The sequence below is a fragment of the Brienomyrus brachyistius genome, chromosome 6, assembly GCF_023856365.1.
Source record: "Brienomyrus brachyistius isolate T26 chromosome 6, BBRACH_0.4, whole genome shotgun sequence".
In the NCBI taxonomy this organism is placed as follows: Eukaryota; Metazoa; Chordata; class Actinopteri; order Osteoglossiformes; family Mormyridae; genus Brienomyrus; species Brienomyrus brachyistius.
This window is the reverse complement of record NC_064538.1, coordinates 23857794-23879562: the sequence shown is the minus strand read 5'-3', so window position 1 is coordinate 23879562 and position 21769 is coordinate 23857794. Positions and strand designations below refer to the sequence as shown.

General features: G+C 39.1%; 2 protein-coding genes across 8 annotated transcripts; both read right to left on the bottom strand.

Annotated features, from left to right (window-relative positions):
- Positions 1 to 2842: 2842 nt before the first annotated feature.
- On the bottom strand, positions 2843 to 15064 carry dedd (death effector domain containing). Of its 5 annotated transcripts, none has more exons than XM_049016936.1 (8): positions 14875 to 15064; positions 14435 to 14562; positions 12700 to 12753; positions 8951 to 9669; positions 7568 to 7672; positions 6753 to 6890; positions 5374 to 5773; positions 2843 to 3191 (listed from the first exon to the last, which is right to left on the bottom strand). In XM_049016936.1, exons 4-8 carry the CDS (start codon positions 9519 to 9521, stop codon positions 3173 to 3175), a joined length of 1233 nt encoding a protein of 410 aa, XP_048872893.1. In that variant the 5' UTR covers positions 9522 to 9669; positions 12700 to 12753; positions 14435 to 14562; positions 14875 to 15064; the 3' UTR covers positions 2843 to 3172. The 5 variants fall into 5 exon arrangements, with proteins under 5 accessions (XP_048872893.1, XP_048872894.1, XP_048872891.1 ...); XM_049016937.1 differs by having other exon boundaries at positions 14435 to 14501; XM_049016934.1 differs by having other exon boundaries at positions 14435 to 15064.
- Positions 15065 to 15827: 763 nt separating this feature from the next.
- LOC125745409 (phospholipase A and acyltransferase 1-like) lies at positions 15828 to 20510 on the bottom strand. Of its 3 annotated transcripts, none has more exons than XM_049018258.1 (5): positions 20408 to 20501; positions 20162 to 20304; positions 19210 to 19330; positions 17996 to 18294; positions 15828 to 17600 (listed from the first exon to the last, which is right to left on the bottom strand). In XM_049018258.1, the coding sequence occupies exons 2-5, from the start codon at positions 20177 to 20179 to the stop codon at positions 17520 to 17522; spliced, it is 519 nt and encodes a 172-aa protein (XP_048874215.1). In that variant the 5' UTR covers positions 20180 to 20304; positions 20408 to 20501; the 3' UTR covers positions 15828 to 17519. The 3 variants fall into 3 exon arrangements, with proteins under 3 accessions (XP_048874215.1, XP_048874216.1, XP_048874214.1); XM_049018259.1 differs by having other exon boundaries at positions 20467 to 20483; XM_049018257.1 differs by having other exon boundaries at positions 20162 to 20510.
- Between the last annotated feature and the right edge of the window lie 1259 nt (positions 20511 to 21769).

Below are 21769 nucleotides of genomic sequence, written 5' to 3'. Positions count from 1 at the left end.
ATCTTGCTTCGGATAGGTGTTGGTCTTAACTTGGTTTTCGACTGGATGAGTCTTGATCTTGTCTTAATCTTGAAACAGATGGTCTTGAACACATAACTGGTATCTGAAAATCCATAGTACTGCTTGACTCACATAAAGCATGCTGGGAACAACATTATGCAACATTTTTTCATCAGCTGGGACTGGTCACCTAGTCAGAATGATATCTGTGGGAATATACTATGAACTAGATTCAGTGCAAAAAATGGAGCTTGTTAGGAAACTTATCTTTTTATAAGACAATGATCCCAAGCATGAAATCCCAGCCCCCGACATCTGTGACATTGTGGCAAGTTTGATTCTTTCGGAACTCTTCTACAGTTTGAAATTGACATACTTGTCTATGCCAGTTGATACAGAGGTTCCTTCCCACCTACTTAGCAAGATGTGGTTTATAGCACAGGACAACTTCACATAGATGTTTTTGGTTTGGTTTTACACCCCTTGTTTTGTAGTTTTAAAAATAATTTTTTAACCCATTAAACCAACATTTCTTTTGCTCTTCCAACCATGAGAACTACCTCTCATCACCCACTGACAATATACTCCTTCCCTTTGATATGCAAGTGGCCTACCTAGCTCATAGGGTCCAAATGACATGCAGTTACTTTCACCCCTTCCTGGCCCTCCAGTCAAGGAGGTGCAAATATACAACGGACCAAATGGCACACCTCCTGGCCCATGATCCTGTTGTACCTTTGATCTGAGTTATATTTATTGTCATCGCTTAGAAGCCTTCCAGTCCACTCCTAGGAGGCTGCCGGGCACATTTGTTAATAAAGGATACCTGAAGTGATTTTCTCTTCCACACATGGTTAGTAGTGAGGAGCAAAAAAGACTATGAAAATATGAACTGGTGAAAGGGTCTTATGGAGTCCATGCCTTGTGGTGCCACCAGGGGGACCTACACAATATTACTGCACTGTTTTTAATGTTATGACTGATTAGTGAATACTCCACAATCTCACTGAAAGAGTCCTGTGGTATCTCGCACTAAGATGTTAGCAGCAGATCCTTTAAGACCTTAGATTCAAGGTGAGGCTTGTTGTTTGTCCAGCACATCCTACAGATGCTCAATCGGATTGAGATATGGGGAATTTGGAAGTGAAGTCTGCTCCATGGCCTCTTTCTCATGTTCCTCAAACTATTCCTGAACAATTTTTGAAGTGGGGCATGGTGCATTATCTTGCTGAAAGAGGTCACTGTCATTGGGGAATACCATTGCCATGAATGGGTGTACTTGGTCTGCAACAATGTTTAGGTAGGTGGTATGTGTCAAAGTAGCATGCACATGGAAGTTTCCAGGAAAACATTGCCCAGAGCACCACACTATCTCCAATGGCTTGCCTTCTTCACATGGTGCATTCTGGCCATTTAAATGATGTAACAGACCAGGTCACCTGCCCCCATTGCTCCATGGTCCATGGTTCTGACTCGTATCAACGAGCCTCGGGTTCCCATGACCCCATTGCTTGCACATTGGCAGGCCTTCCATGGACTTTTGGTACGTACTGACCTGCTGTTTTGAAGAAGCACCGACCCAGTCATCTAGCCATCACAATTTGGCCCTTGTCAAAGTTGCCCAGATCCTTCTGCTTGCCCATTTTTACTGCTTCCAACACATCAACTACAACAACTGACTGTTCACTTGCATAATATATAATGCCACGCTTGACAGGTGCCATTGTAGAGAGATGTCACCGGCATACAAATTTAAATACTAAATTTCATTTGAGTCACTTCCATTAAATTGGATTGTGCCTTACAGTATAAATACCATGTCATCTGTTGTATAAGCAATTGCACAAAAACATGGAAGTGTTTACAGTTGAATCCCCAGAACTTAACTGCTCAAAGTTCACTTCTTTCCCAGTGTGTTTGACATACAGAACTTTTAAAGTCACGTTACAGACTTTAACAGGAAAAGAACACCTTGTATATTCAGACATAATACAACAGAAATGTTTGATGGTCACACAAAATGACCATCTTAAAACTATAATTTTGTAAATTAGAATCAATCCACATTTCAGGCAAACAAAAGTTTTCCTGGATATCACCCTGAATTTGTTTCTGGCTGAGAAATTCATTCTAGTGAAATGTGTGTAGTTACTGGAAAACAAAGTATTTGGTCATTAAATAAGGCTCAGGTGTTTTTAACAACAAAAAACTGTAAATCTATTTTGAAAAATTGTAAAACATTATAGCAGCACTTTCCTTGGCCAGTGTAAGTATAGTACATCCCTCTATCCATGCATCCACCTACGCATCTTCCAACTGCTTCTCGTGGATAGCCTGTCCTATACAGCACAGAACACAAGGCAGGGCAACTCTATGGACAGCATACCAATCCATGTCAAGGCACACAATGACATATTAAGGGTAATTTAATTTATAAAATGACAGTAAGTCCAGCTGCCAGTCTTTGGACTGCCAGAGGAAACTGGAGTACCTAATGGTGAACCACACAACACAAGAACCTGCAAACTCTACATCCAAAGACAAGTGTGATTTCAATCCGAAAACTGGAGATGTGAAGCCATAGTGCTAATACCAAGCCATTCTGATGCCTGGCTGACTACAGTACCATACACAAACAAAATAAAATGCAAAATAAAATACATACATGGAAATACCTTGAGGTCACAAATACTCTAAGTATAATCAGTCCAGCTGATCAGATTAGATCCACACATTCAGTTAGCACATGTTGCACAATTAGTTACCATTAGCACAAAGGGATGTGTAGCATCTCTCTTGAATGTTGTTTAGATCAGCAATCCACAAGAATTTGTCAAACATGTTTAGTGAAACTGATTATGCAACATCTTTATTCATTTTTTTGTAGACAATACATTTTATCGTACAGACATTAATTGTACCGATCAAATATGTAGAAACACCCGGAACACACGGAATATCAATCTGTCATCAAAATCAAAACCATTTTAAATGGGAAATGGAAAAAAAAAACTAAATGCAAAGTGGTAAGGCAAATATTTAAGGGTGGTATTTTGTTACATGTTCACTGCATGAGCAATAGAGAATAATATATGTTAACGTTTGGACACCAAAAATAAAGTGCTCTATTCCATGTACTAGTGTGGCCTCGGGTGGAAGTTCACCTTTCAGTTTACTCCTGCTTGCTTTGGCTATGGAAAAGAAAAAAAAAATGTATCAATACAAAACATCTAAAAATGATCGTCTTATAGATCTACAGGTTCATTAATAGCAGTTGAAACCAGAATAGCAGTCTTCATACATGTCCATACTTTTACAAATTTTACGTGAGTGTGTTTATTTTGTTCTGGGGTTTATCATCTAGGCCTATGTCAAATTTATCAGGACTCCCAAACATACATTATGTATACAAATTGTACAACCTATATAATAGATACCATCCTTACAGCTTCTTGTTATATTATTCCAGTAAGAAAACAGAACAAAATGGTAATCCAACAACACCAACTTCTGTGGCAATGGGATCCCTTTCCATTTGCCTGTTGATTTTTGACATTGGTTACCTTGCTGCAGGCTATACACAGACATGAAAAATGATGTCACTCATAAAAATATATTAATTAAAATTCAAATCAAACGTAACAATATGCTGCCAAAATGTATTTTCATGGACAACCCTCCACCAACGCACCATGAGTTGTACTGTTGGCCTCTTGGTCATACAAGTGTGGACATAGAGTGAGCACAGCTTATTATAAATGCAAGCTGAATGTTCACCTATTTATACAATGGAAAGGAGGATGGGCCTGATCCCCACAGGTCAACATTACTGCACTGCAAACGTTCTGTGTGATTGAAATGGCATAAAAAGACTTGATAGGAGTGCCAAACAGTCAAGTCACAACTTCAGCTGTCATATAACCAAAGTAAGAAAAATAACTTAAATTTCTTCCTATTCCGAAAATACTTTGTTCCCCTTGTATAAACAAAATACAGGCAGATGAAATTCACAGTTTATGATTTTTGCTGTCCACTCGTGACTAAGAGAGTCCAGTGTCCATCCTGGCTTAAATGCCTTTCCTCCCTAGTTCATGCAAAAAGAAAATAAAAGAATGTTTGGTGACTTTAAATTCCTCTGGCCAATGCGTCAGCATGACAAGACCATCTGTTACAAGCGCTGTAATTACAAATACATTTCAGGTCCTCTAGCCCAACAGTCAGTAACAAATTCAAACGATACTGTCAACCATGAGGGAAAACAGATTTGGGCATTACTGTAGGAGTGTTATACTCTACAGTTCAAAGGCTGCAGTATCAACAAATACGATTTCAGTAAAAATCCTAAGTATAACTGCAGGTAACACTTGTCAAAGCACTGCAGATTATATATAAATGTAACTGAACAGAACTAATTCAAATAACTAAATCAAATAAATCAAGGTTTGGGGGGTCAAAGATGAAGACAGAACTAAAACAGATAATCATGTATGCCTGAATTCTTTTATAAAACCTTACAACGTATTCCCTTACAAAAAGGGGCATTTTTCCCGTTTCAGTGTATACTATGTAAAAGATCCTATATTGATTCACATTTACCAATTGCTTAAGCAATTATCTTGGCTCCTCTGTAACCAAGCTTGACCCCTAACAAGCCAGGCCATACAAAGCAAAAGCACGGGTAGGACTGTCTTCAGAATTAGTGAGGCATGTGTTTATGTAATTAACCAAATCTCCTTTAAAAAGGTCTGCCTTTTGAAATGTTCTACAAGGAAACTGCTATAACTAATGATACAGCACTGGAAGCTGAAGGGGCTCAGGTAAGTGACCAGTATTTAAAATGACTTTGGGGTGCGCTTCAAACATATGCAGAGTCCTAGAAACACTGTGGGTCTCTTAAGAATACTAGATCTTCTACTGGCCATCCCAAGCTTTTGCAAAGTGTTTAGGACAACCAAGCACTATGCCAACTGGCCAGTTTTAACCATAGACATAACTTTATGACAAAAGGAAAATGTTCTTCATCAAAATATTGCAATCAACTATTTTTCAAACTTCTGATAAAAATCTGTATCTCACAGGTTTTTTTTTCCACACAACATACCTCAATTCCACCCCCCCCCCCCACAAAAGGACTTCTCCCAGGCAGTCTTTATCCATTTATTTTCAAAGCACAACCAATTAAATGCTAAGACTTTCCATGCTAAACGCTGCAGTAAAGTTGGCCCGTTTGAGTTCCTAGGTCAACTCCATGAATAATACTCTACTCTCCTGAGGTGCAGCCCTTCCGTATAACATTTCCAATCCCTCAACTCAAACCCATTCCCATGGGACCCTTGCCCTCCTCCCAGGCACATGCACATGCTGTGGCCTTACATCGGCACAGTCTCTCGGCTGCCTCCGGCACCCCCAGCTGCGACAAGATTGCGCAAAAGCTTCCGTCGGCCTGCCTGGTAGTCCTCCTCATCCACATTGACAAGAAGCTTAATGGCCTCATGCCCCACTGCTTGCTTGAGCGAGTCTGTGATGAAGACGCCTTTTAGGGCTTCTAGCAATGAGCCATTGATGTAGTCCCGCCAAAATGCATCCAGGTAGGTAAGCTCTGAGAATTTGATGTCACAGATGATAGAGCCAAGGTCTCTGGACTTCAAGATAGTGTTTGCCTGGTTAAACCTTTCGAACTGTCTCTCAAGGACCTCTTGCTTATTGGAGAAGACATTGCCCTGCAAGGCAGACTCATGCTGGCAGTACTCCGCACGGACTCGCAGGCGAATATCTGTGGAACGAAATGGATCAAACACATTAGGCGACGCGATGACAGGTTTCATCACTGCTACACAGATTATTAATTATATTAGGCCTGAAAATTGCAAAAAAAGTACATTGCGATGAATATTGAGATATTCAAAATAAACTACAGCCAAATAGAACTTATGTTCCAACAGGGTCAAATACGTTGGTGGTGTAACCAAGAGTCATGCCAACAGACACAAAACAGTCCTTATTTTCTTTCATTCAATATAACCTCCATGGAATCCAAAGTACGTACATAGTGACCAGTTTTCCAGTATTTCCATACATGGTGACTTCACTCTCTGTTATAATGTCTCAAACTCGCCACACTGTCTATGAGTGGCGGTTATATTTAACTTGCTAATAAACCTTGAAATGGAACAAATTGGTAAAAAACTGTAGCGCTGGCTAACTTTTGTTACCTATGACAGTAAAAACGGTTAAGCGCAAGTTATTGATCATTTCAACCCAGCTATCACAGTATTGCACAACATGGGATGTTGATATTCATGTCACAAAAGGCTAATGTACATTTTAAAAAGTAGTTGGCCAAAATAACTCCTTAGGCAAGAATGCATAGATTTTAATTACAAAATATATAGGTTTCCCAGATTCTGCAGTCAAAAACAAATGTTAGGGGCTGTTTTGGTGGCTTTAGATCCAGGTTTTTTTCCAGGTCCTCTGGTTTCCCACTATAACCCAAATCAATAGACCAAAATATGACTAAATATGTGAGTTCCCTGAAACTGACTGGGCCCCCACTAAAAGCACAATCTGCCTTACAAACATAGCCTTTTGAGAAAAGTGAGCTATGATAAGATAAGTGGTTACTTAAAAGCTATGCCAGAAAAGACCATTTCATTTTTCATTCTCAGAATAACTATCAGCAGGTACTAAATACTTTTTACAGCTTTGGTTTTCCTAACTTACTGAAATTCCCTATACTATGATGAAGCCCTTACCGCAGGTCTGCTTCTCCCTGCAGTCTGCTGTGGCATGCGCCCTCTTCCTTTTGCGACTGGGTAGAGGGGGACCTGGCTTGGCACGTGGAGAGCACACCTGCGGTCCGGATGGGGAGCAGCAAATTACTGGCTGGGGGCCTGTTGAGGGATATTTCACACAGGGGAAGGATAGAGAAACGGCTTTTAACACTTTTGATGGATCCACCACGTTGCCTTTCATTCTGAAGACACAAACATAAACGCATAATCATAAAAGCTCCTGTATCAATAAGCTCCCTGTTATCAGTAATGGAAAAGAAGGCAGAAAAAGACGTACTGGCCAACACACGTTAAATATCAGTCTGGCCCCAGAGGTTTTTCTTTGCAGCACTGAGACACACTAGTATGCAGTATCATCCTAACGCCTTACATATTATTTTACTTCACTACAATTTCTTTGTTGCAGCTAGAGGTGTCAACATACAGCCAATGCATTTCTTAAGCATTTCTCTGGCAGCAGGTTGAGACGTTGCGCTAAATAACAAACAAAAATGCAAACTCCAACTTTGCTATATCCGTCCAAATTATGACAGTTCTGACTTATTTTACAACATTATATCTAACCACATTTACACATTTAAACTGTTAAACCGTCCTAGATAAGGGCCAGCAACCAGTTCTAAATGCTTTAGCCAAAAAGACACGCACAATGGTTAAACACCAGCGCTCTGTATTATAACTTAATATCAATATAAGTAAGTAATTAAATAAAAGGCCACCACAAACGTTTGTGAAAGAGCCACCAGTATCCCAACCCTGAGGTCTTCTGGTCTGACCTGTTCTCCTGTGGTTTGTGATTTTATTGCTTTCTCCCCCTCCTCTGGGAGAAACATAGCGCACTGATGTCTCTTCCAAGTACTTATCCACTGGGTCTGGACAAACTAAAAAGACAGAAATGACAGCAGGTAAGGTGACAGACCAAACTAAAAATGAACAGTCTGCTGTCTGTGTCACAGCACAAAAAAAGGTGTGCAGGGAATACACACACATGCTGCAGTTAACGCTGACATACAGCAGCCAAACCAGTTCCACCTCACAACATTAAAATAAAATGAAGCAGAATTAATTTGGATAAGTTACACTGCTTCCGTTGCCATTTCATTTTCCAGGGCCAGTTATCCCAATGGAAGTTGTCATCTGATCCTAATGGTGCACATTGTATATTGGTTGCCAACAATCAGCTATTCATTGATTTCATTAAGATATGAGAACATTTCAAGGAACAGTCGTATAATCTGTGATTATACTCCTGTATAATCTTGTTTTTTCCCTTCAATGAATCAGCCTTTGAACAATATTAAATAAACAAACAAAAAAGCAAAGTAAACTCAGCAAATAATTATTAACCTGCACAGACAGTGACCTCAGGACACAGTAGAAAACCACAAGACAAAAGACAGTAAACAGCTGTCAAAGTCCGGTGGTCCCTGTTAATAGTCTCTTAACAAAGCATAATGATATTGCAAGATACATTTGACATAAACAAGATAAATATTTTAGAACTCTTGCGCTTATTTCAGAAATAATAATCCAGGGTAAAGCGACCTTTGACTAAGTAAATTAGGGGTTTCCAACCTTTTGATGTTCGTGGACCCGGTTCCATCTCTCAAGTTTCACAGACTAGTAAATCCAGGGTGTGGATAGCAGATTAATGGACAATTTTTTTAAGTTTATCCAGTCCAGCTCCATCTTTTTCAGGTGAATAGTTTATTTTTGGATGTTAATCAAACCCTCCGCTAAACCCCCAGTGTTCCGCAAACCCGGCATTGGGAACACTCCTTAAGTAAATGATATGGCCATTGCATAGGAAGGTCACAGAGTTCATAGTAAGCATATGAAAATTTGGGACGTTCAAAAATACAAATACCCACACCCAGTATAGTTCAAAATTTGAGTACGGTACTTCCATTTGGGACAGCAAAACATTAATTGTTGATTTGGTAATCTGGCATGCTCAATTTAGACAACCACAAACTGGAATTTTTTTCACTTTTCTTGAAGAAAAATTTTACCAGCTACTTCAGCACACCTACATGTCAAATACATTTCAGACAAAGACTAAGACTAAGATGGTGTGAAATGTATGTGGTTAACCCAGAGACTGTTTCCGGGCAATTTCAAAGCAAGTTCCTGGAGGCCTGAACCAGCAATGCACTCACCAGTCTGTCTCTTTCTGAGTGTGACATAGGGCAGCAAGTCATGTCTGGTTATGATGCGTAGCAGCTGCAGTACATGCCTAAAGTTGGTCTCGTCACACCGCCCTTGCCGCTCCAAAGCCAACAGGAAGTCCCGCCCACTCCGGATGCCACCTCGCTCATACTCATCAATGACATCAACAAACAGAAAGGAGAGCACCCGCACATCACGATGGGTGAGCTGTGCCCCCACAATCTCAAACATGCGATGCAGGGAATACAGTCCATATGCACTGTCCACCGCCTCCTCTGGCCAAGGTTCAAAACGTCCACTTGTCTGTCTTCGTGAGGGTGTAGTGACAGAAGAAGTAGTGGGGGCAGCCCAGGCAGGGCCTCCCCCAGTGGAACTCCCGAGAGACAAGGAAGAGCCAACACTGCCCATGCGAATATCCCTACTTGAGCTGGAACCGCTATGGGTGGATTCTAGCTGGCCAGGCTGTAGGGACGACCTGCCCTGGCTGGCAGAAGGATCTCGAGGGAGGAGCAATGAAGGATTAGTGCTTGCGTGGGGTAGTGGGTGCTGCTGTGAAGTCATCACTCTGTACTGGGATGGAGTGTGTAGAGGATCAGTGAGCACAAAGGGGATGCAGCAGCCACAATCAAACACCTGGGACTGACCCTCAGGTCACTTCATCCACCTTCTTCCAACTGTCGATCACCCAGCATTCACCCTCAACTTGCTTCTACGACAGAAGATAAAAATGTTATTTGAAGGTGATTGATTTCAGTGCGTTTCAATTTTTAAGATAAGCTTAAATATTTTGTATATAAACACAAAAACTGTACATTTCATATATGACCAGCTGCTAAAGTAGTCATTCTTATAAACAGAAAAGGGAACGTCATTCATTGGGTAATTCTCACCCAAAATCATCTTACTACCCAATAAAGATAAGGATACACATGGATATGAATGTCAGAACAGGTTTACGGGTCATAGTACAGGGTTAGTCAGCATCCAGCACCCCTGGAGCAGCTGGAGTTAAGGGCATTGCACAAGGAATGGAGAAATGATTACCCTGCTGGCCACAAGATTCAAACTCACCTTATGGACACAGACACAGATCAATAACCTGGTGAGCTACACACTGACCTCAAACAAGAAAATAAGCAACAGTGAAAGTGGATTACAATAAGAATAGTTTATGACAACTGTGAAGTTAAACCAATGTCTTACTCGAGAGGTCCACTAAGTGGTGGAAAAAACTAGCACTGCCTAACAAAATGGTACAAATTCATCAGTTAGGCAAGTATTTTCTTCAAAGATTTGGAACTTATGACTAGGGTTGCGCGGCATATCATTCCAGCAACATCATGTCATGGTTCCTTTTTCTTGTTAAATCGATTTGTAAACAATCACGACAGCTCTTTCCCATTTTATATATGTTTTTTTGTGGCATTCAAGCTGAACGCCAATGCTGCCACTCAGTTTTTTGGCACTTGGTGGGTGTGAGCAGTGACTTCCGCCTGCTGTGATGTCATGTGCATACCCTTTGTAGTACAAGGAGCACAAGAACATTACAGGGTGACGATCGTGAAGTTTTTTACATTTTTAACAACTATGAGTACAGCAAATTGCAATCTTTGTAAAAACCAAGTTATGAGAAGTGGAAGCAGCGTTTAGTAGAAAATCTCACTATACAAAGTGCACGCAATTGCAAGACAATGCAAGTAATATGAAAAAAGTAATGGATGATTTGGGAGACACTAACTTCGGCTGCTGTGACAGACAAGAGGCTGCTATTGCAATGAAGAGCAAGTGACCATACTGCCAGTGGGAGAAAAATTGTGAAGCATTTTAAGCATTGAACCGCAAATTCCTCATAAACGTTTAAAACAAGATGTACCAACAAGGAGAAACAGTGCGTTATGCACATACCAGCATAATTAAAACTTATTTATCATACTTTTTTTATTTGTATTTACTATTTTAAAGAAATATTAATATAAAGTATTAATATTTATATAATATGTACACTTATTTATCATATTAAAACATTAAAGTAAAAATTGGAATCTGTATCGTATTGGCGGATGTGTATCAGAATCGGAACCAAAAAATTCTGGATCAGCCCATCTTCCTCCGCTAACCGAATTTAATAACCATAAGAATTCACAGAATTTATATTACTAATCTGCTTATTAAATTGTGGGTACAAGTAAACATCTGTATAGTACAGAAAAGCCGGTATCTGGACAAATTTTTCTGTCCGTCATCTAAAGCCTTGGTGACTACTGCACATGCATGCATATTGCGATTACAACATGATGCGACATCGTGCAGCCCTAATGGCAGCTGTGCCACACACCTGACCCCAGAACACTTCTTTCAATAAAGTCCGCATAATTTATTAAATACTAAAGGATCTTAAGCTTTTCTGATGATAATGAGATCACAAATTTTGAATTCCTTCATTTAAAAGAGGCACTGCGGTGCTAGACTATGAAAGAGCATCGTATTCACAGAGGTCGTGCAAAGATTTCTGTCCGATCCTTATCACAGCACATGTTCATCACAACATCTGCTTAATAATCTGTTGCCTCACATTTAAACCAATCCCCACATGCAAAAAGGCAGACAAAACAGCTTTTTGTGCTTTTGTGCAGTGTTAAGTGCTTATTTCTGAAAAAGGATCTTCTTCTGATTAAGGTTTAGTCCAGAGTACGTGATCGATATGCACGTTTCAACAGCTTGCTTTTGCATATGATTTTAGCCCAAGTCATCTCACAGTCGTCAGGTGGCATGTTTTCATTTAAGTAATTTTGACGAAATTAATGTTAACCCTCTGCCCCCACCCAAAATAACATTCATTAATTAATTTGGTTGTTAAATTGGTTTATCGTTTCTAAATTATATATTATGTTTAGGGATATAACAATACTATTTTTTTTCAGGCCAAGTATGAGTTCCCATGCTTGCTTATTCAGTGATATCAATGTCAATTAGTAATGAGCCATGTCTAAAAAAGTAATACGCAATATTTTAATTTTAACATTTAAAATATCAGGAATCGGAATAAACAACAGTATCAAGATTCTCCCCCACTGTCATTTTTTATTTTTTTTGACCTGTGGAAATCTATGGATCAGCAGATTTAACTCAGTTATTTGATGATGTTAAAACATGATGTGGGCAGTCTGAAATAACAGTAATAATAATAATGACACTTTATTGATCCATGGGGGGAAATTTGCTTTTCGCTTACCCCATGTTGCACTCCATGACACACAGACACTTATTTAGGCAAGAGCAATATTGGTAGCGAAGGACAGCCTCCAGCCGGGGCACCGGGGTTAAGCTGGGGGTTAAGGACCTTGCTCAAGGGCCGAAGCTGGGTTTAACCTGACCGCCATCCAATCACACACACAGAGGCTTAGCTCACTGAACCACACGCTACCCCCTAAAACAATCTAAAGCAGTAGTTCAAACTCTTTACACCACCGCAGGAAGAATTATGCTCTGCGTATACCACCATTACAATATTATGCATGATCGTCAAGAACAATATACAGATGCTCCTTGACAGATGTTGGGGGGTTACTTTCCGTATAACCCGTAATAAGTTGAAAATACCACAAGCCAAACATGAATATGATATGATAAATTAGTAAATAAATAATGCACTAAGGCCATTATGGACTTGCCACCTTCATGCTGGGCAATTATCTTAATTTCAACTCCAAAGTAATTGCTTTTCTCTTTTTCTTCTTACCAGTAGCAGGAGACACACCTGGGCATTCAGTAGACATAATAGGCTTGGGGAAATCTGGTTAAACACAGGGGGAAAAAAATCATACAATACACTGTTAAACACTACAAAATGTTTACATTCCTGATTGCTACAGAGACTGAAAGCGTGGCTAGAAGGATGAAATATCGTGAGCCAAAAGATCATAAAGCGAGGAGCATCCATACAGAGCTTGTGTTATTTTTACAAGGGTTATCATCTGATATTTTCACACACTGTGCTAGCTATTGTTACATATTGGGTTATTGCACAGTGCCGCTAGTAGCAATTTTTACTCTTTACTCTTTTTTTTAGATGATTAACTACATTACTAGGGCTGTATGAACCTGTTGTCATACTTCCTCTAGATAGTTTAGTAGAACACAATTTGCATTCAGCAATGCTTTATTTTTCATCATTAACTTTGAAGTACATCCACACCACAGATATTTTGTCCCATTTATTTTGCTTGACAACGATATTGCTGATACATCATTATATGCTATCGGTTATAGGCATCAGCGCATTGTCATGGGAATGAGTAAAAGAACATGAGCACAGCATAGGACCCGAATAGTATCAGTATTGGGGCACCTCTATTTAATTGTATACTTCATTTTCTACTGTAAATGTATCTTCTATTTTAGTTCTAAAAATATTTTTGGTTTAAAGAGATTTGATTTAAACAAGTTCAATCAAGTTTTATTAATGTTGTAGTTGCTGGGTAGATGGACAAATTGTTTTATAGACTTTAACCTCTAAAACCTTGTACAAACAGCAAGAAACAAACGGTTAAATAAAGTATAGCTCATTATGCTTATAAAAGTCAAATTACAATCAAAGCAATACTCTGTGCTAGTCCCAAACTACAGTTATTGCAAATTACTGTTATATTTTTAACATGGGACACTTCAATGTCTCAAACTACATTATAAACCTTAAGACTGATAAACGTAAAGTAATATCATTACCCACACAGAGGCACATCTTTAATAGCCATAACCCAATCAACAAAACTAACCTCTAAAGTCATCTCCTGTTGGCAGTAGTTTATAGACAGATATTTAAGTTTGAGATGAATGAAAGTTTCACAGTGGATTTATCCACTGATATCTCACAAATACTAGATAAAATGAAACAAATACATAGGATTTAAAGGACATAGATAGTTCTATTTATCATTTTGCTAAGTTTGTATACCATTCTTGGTAATGGAGATGACCATTCTAAGATCCCTCAATCCAGTAGTAATGAACTGAGAAACATGCATTTAATTTCACACTAAGTTTTCTCTATTGGGAAATTCCTGAGTTTGCACTATTTAGGAGAATTACCAGAAACTGACATATAAACAACATGTAAAGCTGATACTAAGAGTACAGCACAATTCAGACGGATACCTGCATTTATGCTTTATCATACCAATTTAAAGATAATCCTAGCAAATTAACAACATATCTAATGCAAATGGTTGAAAGGCAGGGCGATACTACTACTGGTAGGCACACTATGTCAGAATGACAAATAAGGAAGATTATTTATACAACAGAAAACATATTTAAAAATGTCCAAAACAGTGTACAACATTTCCATATGATGGCGCTGTCCTGCTAGCAGGCGAGCCAACTTCTTTGACAGGGACTGTAGCTTAGCCACAATGTAAATAACTGAAAGCGGTACTGAGCACGTTGCCGGGTTTTACAAATTACAGAATACTTACACATGCATTTATTCCGTTATTGGTGATGCGTGTCAGCTTTGTTTGCCGTTTTAGCTTCGTCTGACAACTAGACAAATGGATAAACCGGAGCGTTTTTTGCTGAACTCCCCCTTCTAGCGGATTGCTTGCTATCGCGATAGATAAGGAAGAACGACCTAGCTTCGTTTAGCTAGCCGAAAACAATAATCCAAATAAACAATCTATTTAAACTGCAAGCGTTAAAACAAAACAGAATTAAAACATTACATACGAAAACAATATAAAATTCGTAGACCAAAATGAAAACCGGGTAAATGTATCCGTTTTTCTTTTACAGTAAATCAAACACTTAGCTGCTGCTGCTGCTACTGCTGCTGCTGCTAATACTAACAATCTAGGCATTAACGTCAGTCTAGGAGGTCTACAAGCGTTACGGTATTGGTTTGAAAAGAATATTCTACCAGACAGCACGTCCTCCCTGTCGCTTTTCTCCTTTAAACGACAACCATTTTTTTCAGGTTTAAAATATATCTTAGTGTTTTAAACTAAGTCCCCCAACAGCTGAACCTTAGAATACACTGCTATTTTTGTTCCTCCGCTAAAATGAAGGAACATCCGGGAAACGGTCAGAGTGAGGGCAGGCATCCGGGAAATGGTCATAGTGAGGGCAGATATCCGGGAAATGGTCATAGTGAGGGCAGCATGCGGGAAACGGTCATAGTGAGGGCAGCATCCGGGAAATCTTGGTCTGTGAGACGTTCATCATTGTGCTATTGGGTACCGCATAACTTAAGACGTTTTCCCCCCATTCAGTGTTTTAGATTTAAAATGAAAATAATGTAACACTGAAGGTGATTTGTTGACTGTCACCAGACTTTACTGCTGTGAAATTGGTTTTATATTCGATAATCGCTAGGTTATTGCCATCTAAACTGCAATATCTTCCTGAACACGAAAGTAATTCCTTTCAGAGTAGGCTCGGTTTGTAAAGTAAAATGAGGGGAACATTTCGCAGTTTTAGTTAGCTCCACATTCTCCAGCAGTATTAATAAGAAATACAAAGAAAGACTCGAATATCCTTCTCCTTACACGAAACTGCCGGAAAACTTAGGGACCGGCGTAAAAGTGCAAAACCGGTCACCAAAACACCGCTTGTATGTGATTTACAACCGTCTATCAATATTGTATTAGATAAATCGTAATAACTCCTTCACTTCCAAGTCAATCAACACCAAACCAAGTTGAATGAGATCCGCGGGTCCTACCTAATCTTTCACACCCTTTCAGCAAATTTTCACACCCATTTATTTTCCAGAACATCAGTTGTATGTGTCCTATAACCATGTATCAATATTGCAATTGGATAAACTGTAATAACTTCATTTTCAAGCCAGTCAACATCCAACACAATTCATTACATTTGTCAGCTCCCCTTTAATCTTTCACACCATTTGCCTTCAACAATAGCAATTCTGCATATCTTGAATAGAAGAGGATTTCAGGACAGTTATTGGTGATTATGAAATACAATTATTTGAATGAATCCTTCATTTCTCAACATATTGACATCAAACCATATCCAGTGGGTGATTATATTATTAATATTTCTGTTGGATAAATTGGCATTTTTTTGTTTTTCTTTTTTAACCAATCACCATCAAAATTAACAAAAAAAACATGAGAACATACTGAATGAAAAATTCCTTTATACAGTAGAAACACTCACAGAAATGAACCATCTAGTCAGTTTTAGAAAAAAAAATGTTTTATACAAGTTTTATTCACTGTTAAAATCCAGGACAAATAATGTACATTTCTGGTAAAATGTCTCTCAAAATAACAGGTATATATGGACATTTGGACTAATTATCATCTCTGTACTGCCTATAGTTATTGAATGTGTGTGCCCTGTTATGAGCCGACAAACCATTCAGGGTGCATAGCATATGCTCTTAATCCCCTCCACCGCCACCATGATCCTGACCAGGGTAAATGGCTAGAAGATGTATACAGTCCTGGTCACCATTATTGGCCCCCATGAAATTTAAGTACAACGTGTAGAATATTTTCTCGAAAACAAACAAATCTAGTGAAACAGCTGTGGTCTATAGCCGCACATGCATGATACAGTGGGCTCAAAAATCAGGAGTGTCACTGCCATTTTTTTAATTATAGGAGGAATAAAAGTGACAACTGAATGACATTAACTGCATTACACAGCATAACATATGAGAACATGGAAAGTAAAAAGCTTATTATTTTGACATGACGTATAATCAAGTACAACAATTTTTTTTCCTCAATTGTAATCCTAACAGCAATATGAATTGATAGAACTGATGTGACTAGATTACTTTTTCACTTTTGAGGGTTTCAGCCACCTAGCTGGAAGGTATTACATGTAATAGTAAATTGCTAAGAGTTTTATCTTAAAGTAATTCCGTGTCAGTGTTTTAAATAAGAGATCTGCATTTGTTGCATACTTAGGGTCCCTGACAAAGTCCGGAGATGCTACCTATGTAATCAGCATAGTAGCAAAAGTCTGAACTAACTCTGTATAAACTTCTGAAAGCCAGGAATTGTCCAGTGTTTATTCATATAAATACACATTATAATTTACCCTCTATTATGTTATAGCTATGGTAGATTTGATTCCATCCATCCATCCCTTTTCTAAACTGCTTATCCTACTGGGTCGCGGGGGGTCTGGAGCCTATCCCTGAAGCAATGGGCACGAGGCAGGGAACAACCCAGGATGGGGGGCCAGCCCATCGCAGGGCACACTCACACACCATTCATTCACACATGCACTCCTACGGGCAATTTATTAACTCCAATTAGCCTCAGCATATTTTTGGTCTGTGGGGGGAAACCGGAGTACCCGGAGGAAACCCCACGATGACATGGGGAGAACATGCAAATTCCACACACGTAAGCCAGGCAGAGACTTGAACCCAGGTCCCAGAGGTGTGAGGCAACAGTGCTAATCACTGCACCACCATGCTACCTCGTAGATTTGAATTTTATGTGTAAACACATTACCTACTACCAGATTCAACAAAATACTCAAAATAAAGTTTGAATTACCAGGAATCAAAATTTTCTGTTAGGGCCAAACTTCACGAACAATGTCTTGGAAAACCTTAGTTGCACTTTCACATTCTATGTTTTTCGATTTTCCTGGTATCTGTAAAATAGAATATTATAGCAAAAAATAAGAAAGTGAAACATTATCATTCTCCCAGAAGCAGTAGTGGTGTATTTATTTCATAGTATAAAGGAAAATGAGCAATTAAATGGCCCAATTAGTAAATTACCTTAAACTATTTGCTAATGATGAACTGTTTAACTACAATGGTGTGTTGTATTGGTAATGCACCATCCTGTTGACATATCAAACTGTGCTAAAATCCAGTCTTATAAGATGAACATATTGCCTACATATGACCAATCACATATGTAATTAGGAACCTAAGCTATAATTTGCTTAACTGCCTCAGTTTTATTTTGTATTGATCATACCCACATGGTTTAGATTACTCATAATATTCACGAATGCTACAGATTTGAGCTGTCTCTCACCTGGTTGCACACAGCCTGTCCATATCGAATGAAGGTAGCAAAGTGCTCGCAGTTCAGCGTGAACAAATTGTAGTTGAGCTCTTTGTGCAGCAAGGCATCTCGCCTCTGCCGCATTTCTGCTATTGGGGACGCGGTCCGTGCATGTCGGTTGTTGCTGATTATGACCTGTGCACCGGTGGGCACGTTGACCTCTGACAGGAGCTGTCGCCGTATCTGTGTCTCTCCAAGCAGGAGGTCACCGCACACAGGGAACACGGTCTGCAATGACTGGCGGAGCCTTTTCTTCAGCTCTCCCTCATCTACAAAGAAGTCATTTGTTATTTCAGAGCATGTGTCTGGGTCTGGTGTTTGCCCAATGGTTAATCTATATTTAAAAATAGATGAATATTATTTTAAAATTCTGTTCCAAATTTCTGCTTGAATCAGTGCTATGGCTTAAGATGGCTTACTGCTGAAGTTCAACTAGGAAGCTGCATTTATATTGGCCTTTTTAAAGAAGTGCTGCTGTAGTTTTTTGGTCATGGCATTCTCTAGAATAATGAATAACAACCCAAAACACACAAAATGGTCATGACAGTTTATTACCTGGACTTTGCTAATAATCTATGAAATGTAATGAGAATTTTCTGTCCTGGGGTGCAATGTGTGCATCAGCAGGTCAGGAACTGTGCCCATGTTCGGAAAAAGTCAGTGGCTCAAATCCCAGAGCCAGCAGACAGATGCCGCCGTTGGACCCCTGAGCAAGGCCCATAATTCTCTGCCCCAGGGGTGCTGCATGCTGGCTGACTCTACACTGTGACCCCCCCCCCCCCCAAGCTTGCGCTCGCCTGCATGTGTGTCTTTATGCACAAGATGGGATACAGGTGAAAGACAATTCCCCCACAGTGGTGACTCGATAAGTAGGTATCAGTCACCGGTAAGTGACTAAACAAGGCTTGTTAATGGAGATATAAAATCATTCATGTTCTGTGATCTGTACATTAAAATCTCATACCTAAAGTAAGCATCATATTACATTTTTTGCCACCTCAATTTTACCATATTATAAGTAGGGCCTGAAAAGGGTGACATGAAAAATCGCACAGTACACAAATCATGCCTGTTTAACTTCTTCAAAGTGTAACTTGTTAGAATATGTTTATTTATTATAATCATGGTATTGTGTAACGTCTGCTATTTTTAAAACAGAGGTCCAACATAGTAATATTTATTACCTGCTACAGCAAAATGTATAATGTATCCATCTTCATCATATATACCCCAATGTGAGTATCCAATGGGGTAGGAAAATTCTATTAAATCTCCAAACTGGGCGGTGGACACAACCTCACTAACCTGTAACAAAAACAACAATGTGCATAGACATAGACTACAACTTGATGGTCTACATTTTCTAGTCAGGTTTTAGATCCAGTCTGACCAGTTTGCAGCTTTTCATATCATCACTTGTTGGTGTAAAAGTTAAGTATTCAACTGCAACATACAGGTGGCTTTATGGGGCACAGGCAGGGGTATAGACTGGATGGCAGTCTGTCATGGGCACTGAATTTTAAAATTCATTTTTTTCTCTTTTGCCTTAAATTGTATTCCTATAATTATTTGTGCTCTTTCCTGAAAGGAGGTTAACTGATGTCTCAAAAATCAGTCAAGTTTAAAAATGGGTATTAAATCATTTGGGAATTAATCCAAATTAAAATTGATTTCTATAAATAATATAGTTTTCCTTTTAATCATACAGTTGGCCAGAGAAATATTTTTACCAATATAGGACGGGTTGCCAACTTTGGTCAGCTAGCCGGAGAATGATTTTCAATTCGAGACACGTCTGAACATGAATCGGTTTTATTACATTGTAAATAGTCTGCAGCGTTTGCAAACTGCCCCAAAGCTTTTAACGTAGCTAATTTTAGGTTTATAATGGAAAAACATAAATATGCCGTATGATTTGTTGCGTGAGAATCTGAAACCGTGAGCGTCACGCAAGATGCGTGAGAGTTGCCAACCCTGATAGTATACTCAGAAATGTCTAAACATGACATTCGGTTTAGGTCCTGTAATAAAATTCATTAAATATTCCTGGACTGTAATGTTAACTACAATCGACCCAACAGCACACATGTAAATAACTTAGAATAAATGAATTAAGAAAGTGGAAATGCTTAATACCTGTTGTTTGAAATCCATTTCTCCGGAAGCTAAGAGTCACAATGTTGACACTGTAGGGTGCGCGCTAAGGCGAAGAAGCTAAGAGCGCCTATTGGAAGAAACATTACCATGACGGATCCCGGTATCAGACATTCAACTTGAGGCTGAGAAAAAAACATTTGCACTTAATAGTTTTTCTGCAGAGTGGATAACAATTCATTTTAACACCAATTAACACGCTTAACTGGCAGGTCCGGCACAGCTTACGTCCATTTCTAGGGTAGGGAAATAATGTAAAACAAATGAACTACAAGTAGCCTGCACACCTTTTAACGTATAGCATGGAGAACAAAACCAGCTCCACTATCGGGTATATCTAGCCTAACTAATGATCAACAACCAAAGTAGCTGGTTGCACTTTTCGACACGCCCTCGTGAATTTATAGGCTTTGTATCCAAGTGTATTTCTTTTACCCTCTGCAGTCTGTACGTTTACCATACTACAAACTTTTTAGAATTCTTTTATTATCCGTTTAACTGATAGTATTAATCCATTAAAATTCATATATCAGTTATCGGTTAAACAGTGAATTATTAACACCCCATATATTTAACATTATAAAAATAGTATAGTATAAATTTACTTTGAACACTTTGAGCAGTAAAAATAAAAAGGGTTTTATCAGTACATGATGTTTTTTTATATAATAGTTTCTTTTTATTACATTTGCCGCCCCTTATTCAATAAACCTCTGCTCATCTTTTAAAGCTGTAGCATTTAATCTGTAATTATGGTCTTATCGGGATGAAACATTTCTCATGACTGTACCAAAATACTTTCCCTGGGATATGACGTGAATACTGAACAGCAGAGCGTCAGCTCTGTTTATTGGAAACAATATATTAAATAGTGTGATATACAATTGTCATTTATTCGACCTCCATCTGTAGGTTGCAGCCCATTTAGCAGCATTTTAATTGTGCGCATGTGTTAATATCAAAAAAATAATTTCATATCGCCATCAAGAAGCGGGTTGGATAATGGATGGATGGATGTATCGCTATCAAGAAGCGATTCTACGGATACATTTCCAGTTGTGGCAGAGCGTGCACGTGACGTCAGAGGCAGACAGTGCACTGTACTGCAGCCAGTATGGCGTTAAATTAGTGCCAAAAGTCGTGCGCATAAAAACCACGCGCGCATGCGCTTGCGAGCAGAAAATCCACGCTCTCTACGCGCTCGCGATTGCGCAGCACTCACTCGCTCGGCGTTAAATTAGTGCCAAAAGTCGAACCACTTGCGTGTGTGCTCAAACAGAGCAGCCACTACATCATCATACATGAACAAGCACCTCACAAAACAAAAACATTTCATTTTCATAATTAAAACTTTTGAATGGTAGGCCTAGTGTGTGGATCAGAGACAAGATCTTGACACCTCATTAACTATAATTTGTTCTGTGAACAGCTCACATACCACCTTCTCGAAAGTCTTCTGCATAAAATAGAAATGGGATTCAGCACGACTCCACTAAATTTGGATTACCTGGAGTTCCTTTGTCATCAGGAGTTGTATCTTCTGCAGGCCCTGTCTAATCACATTGAAGTACCTCCTGCTATCACCCTGGC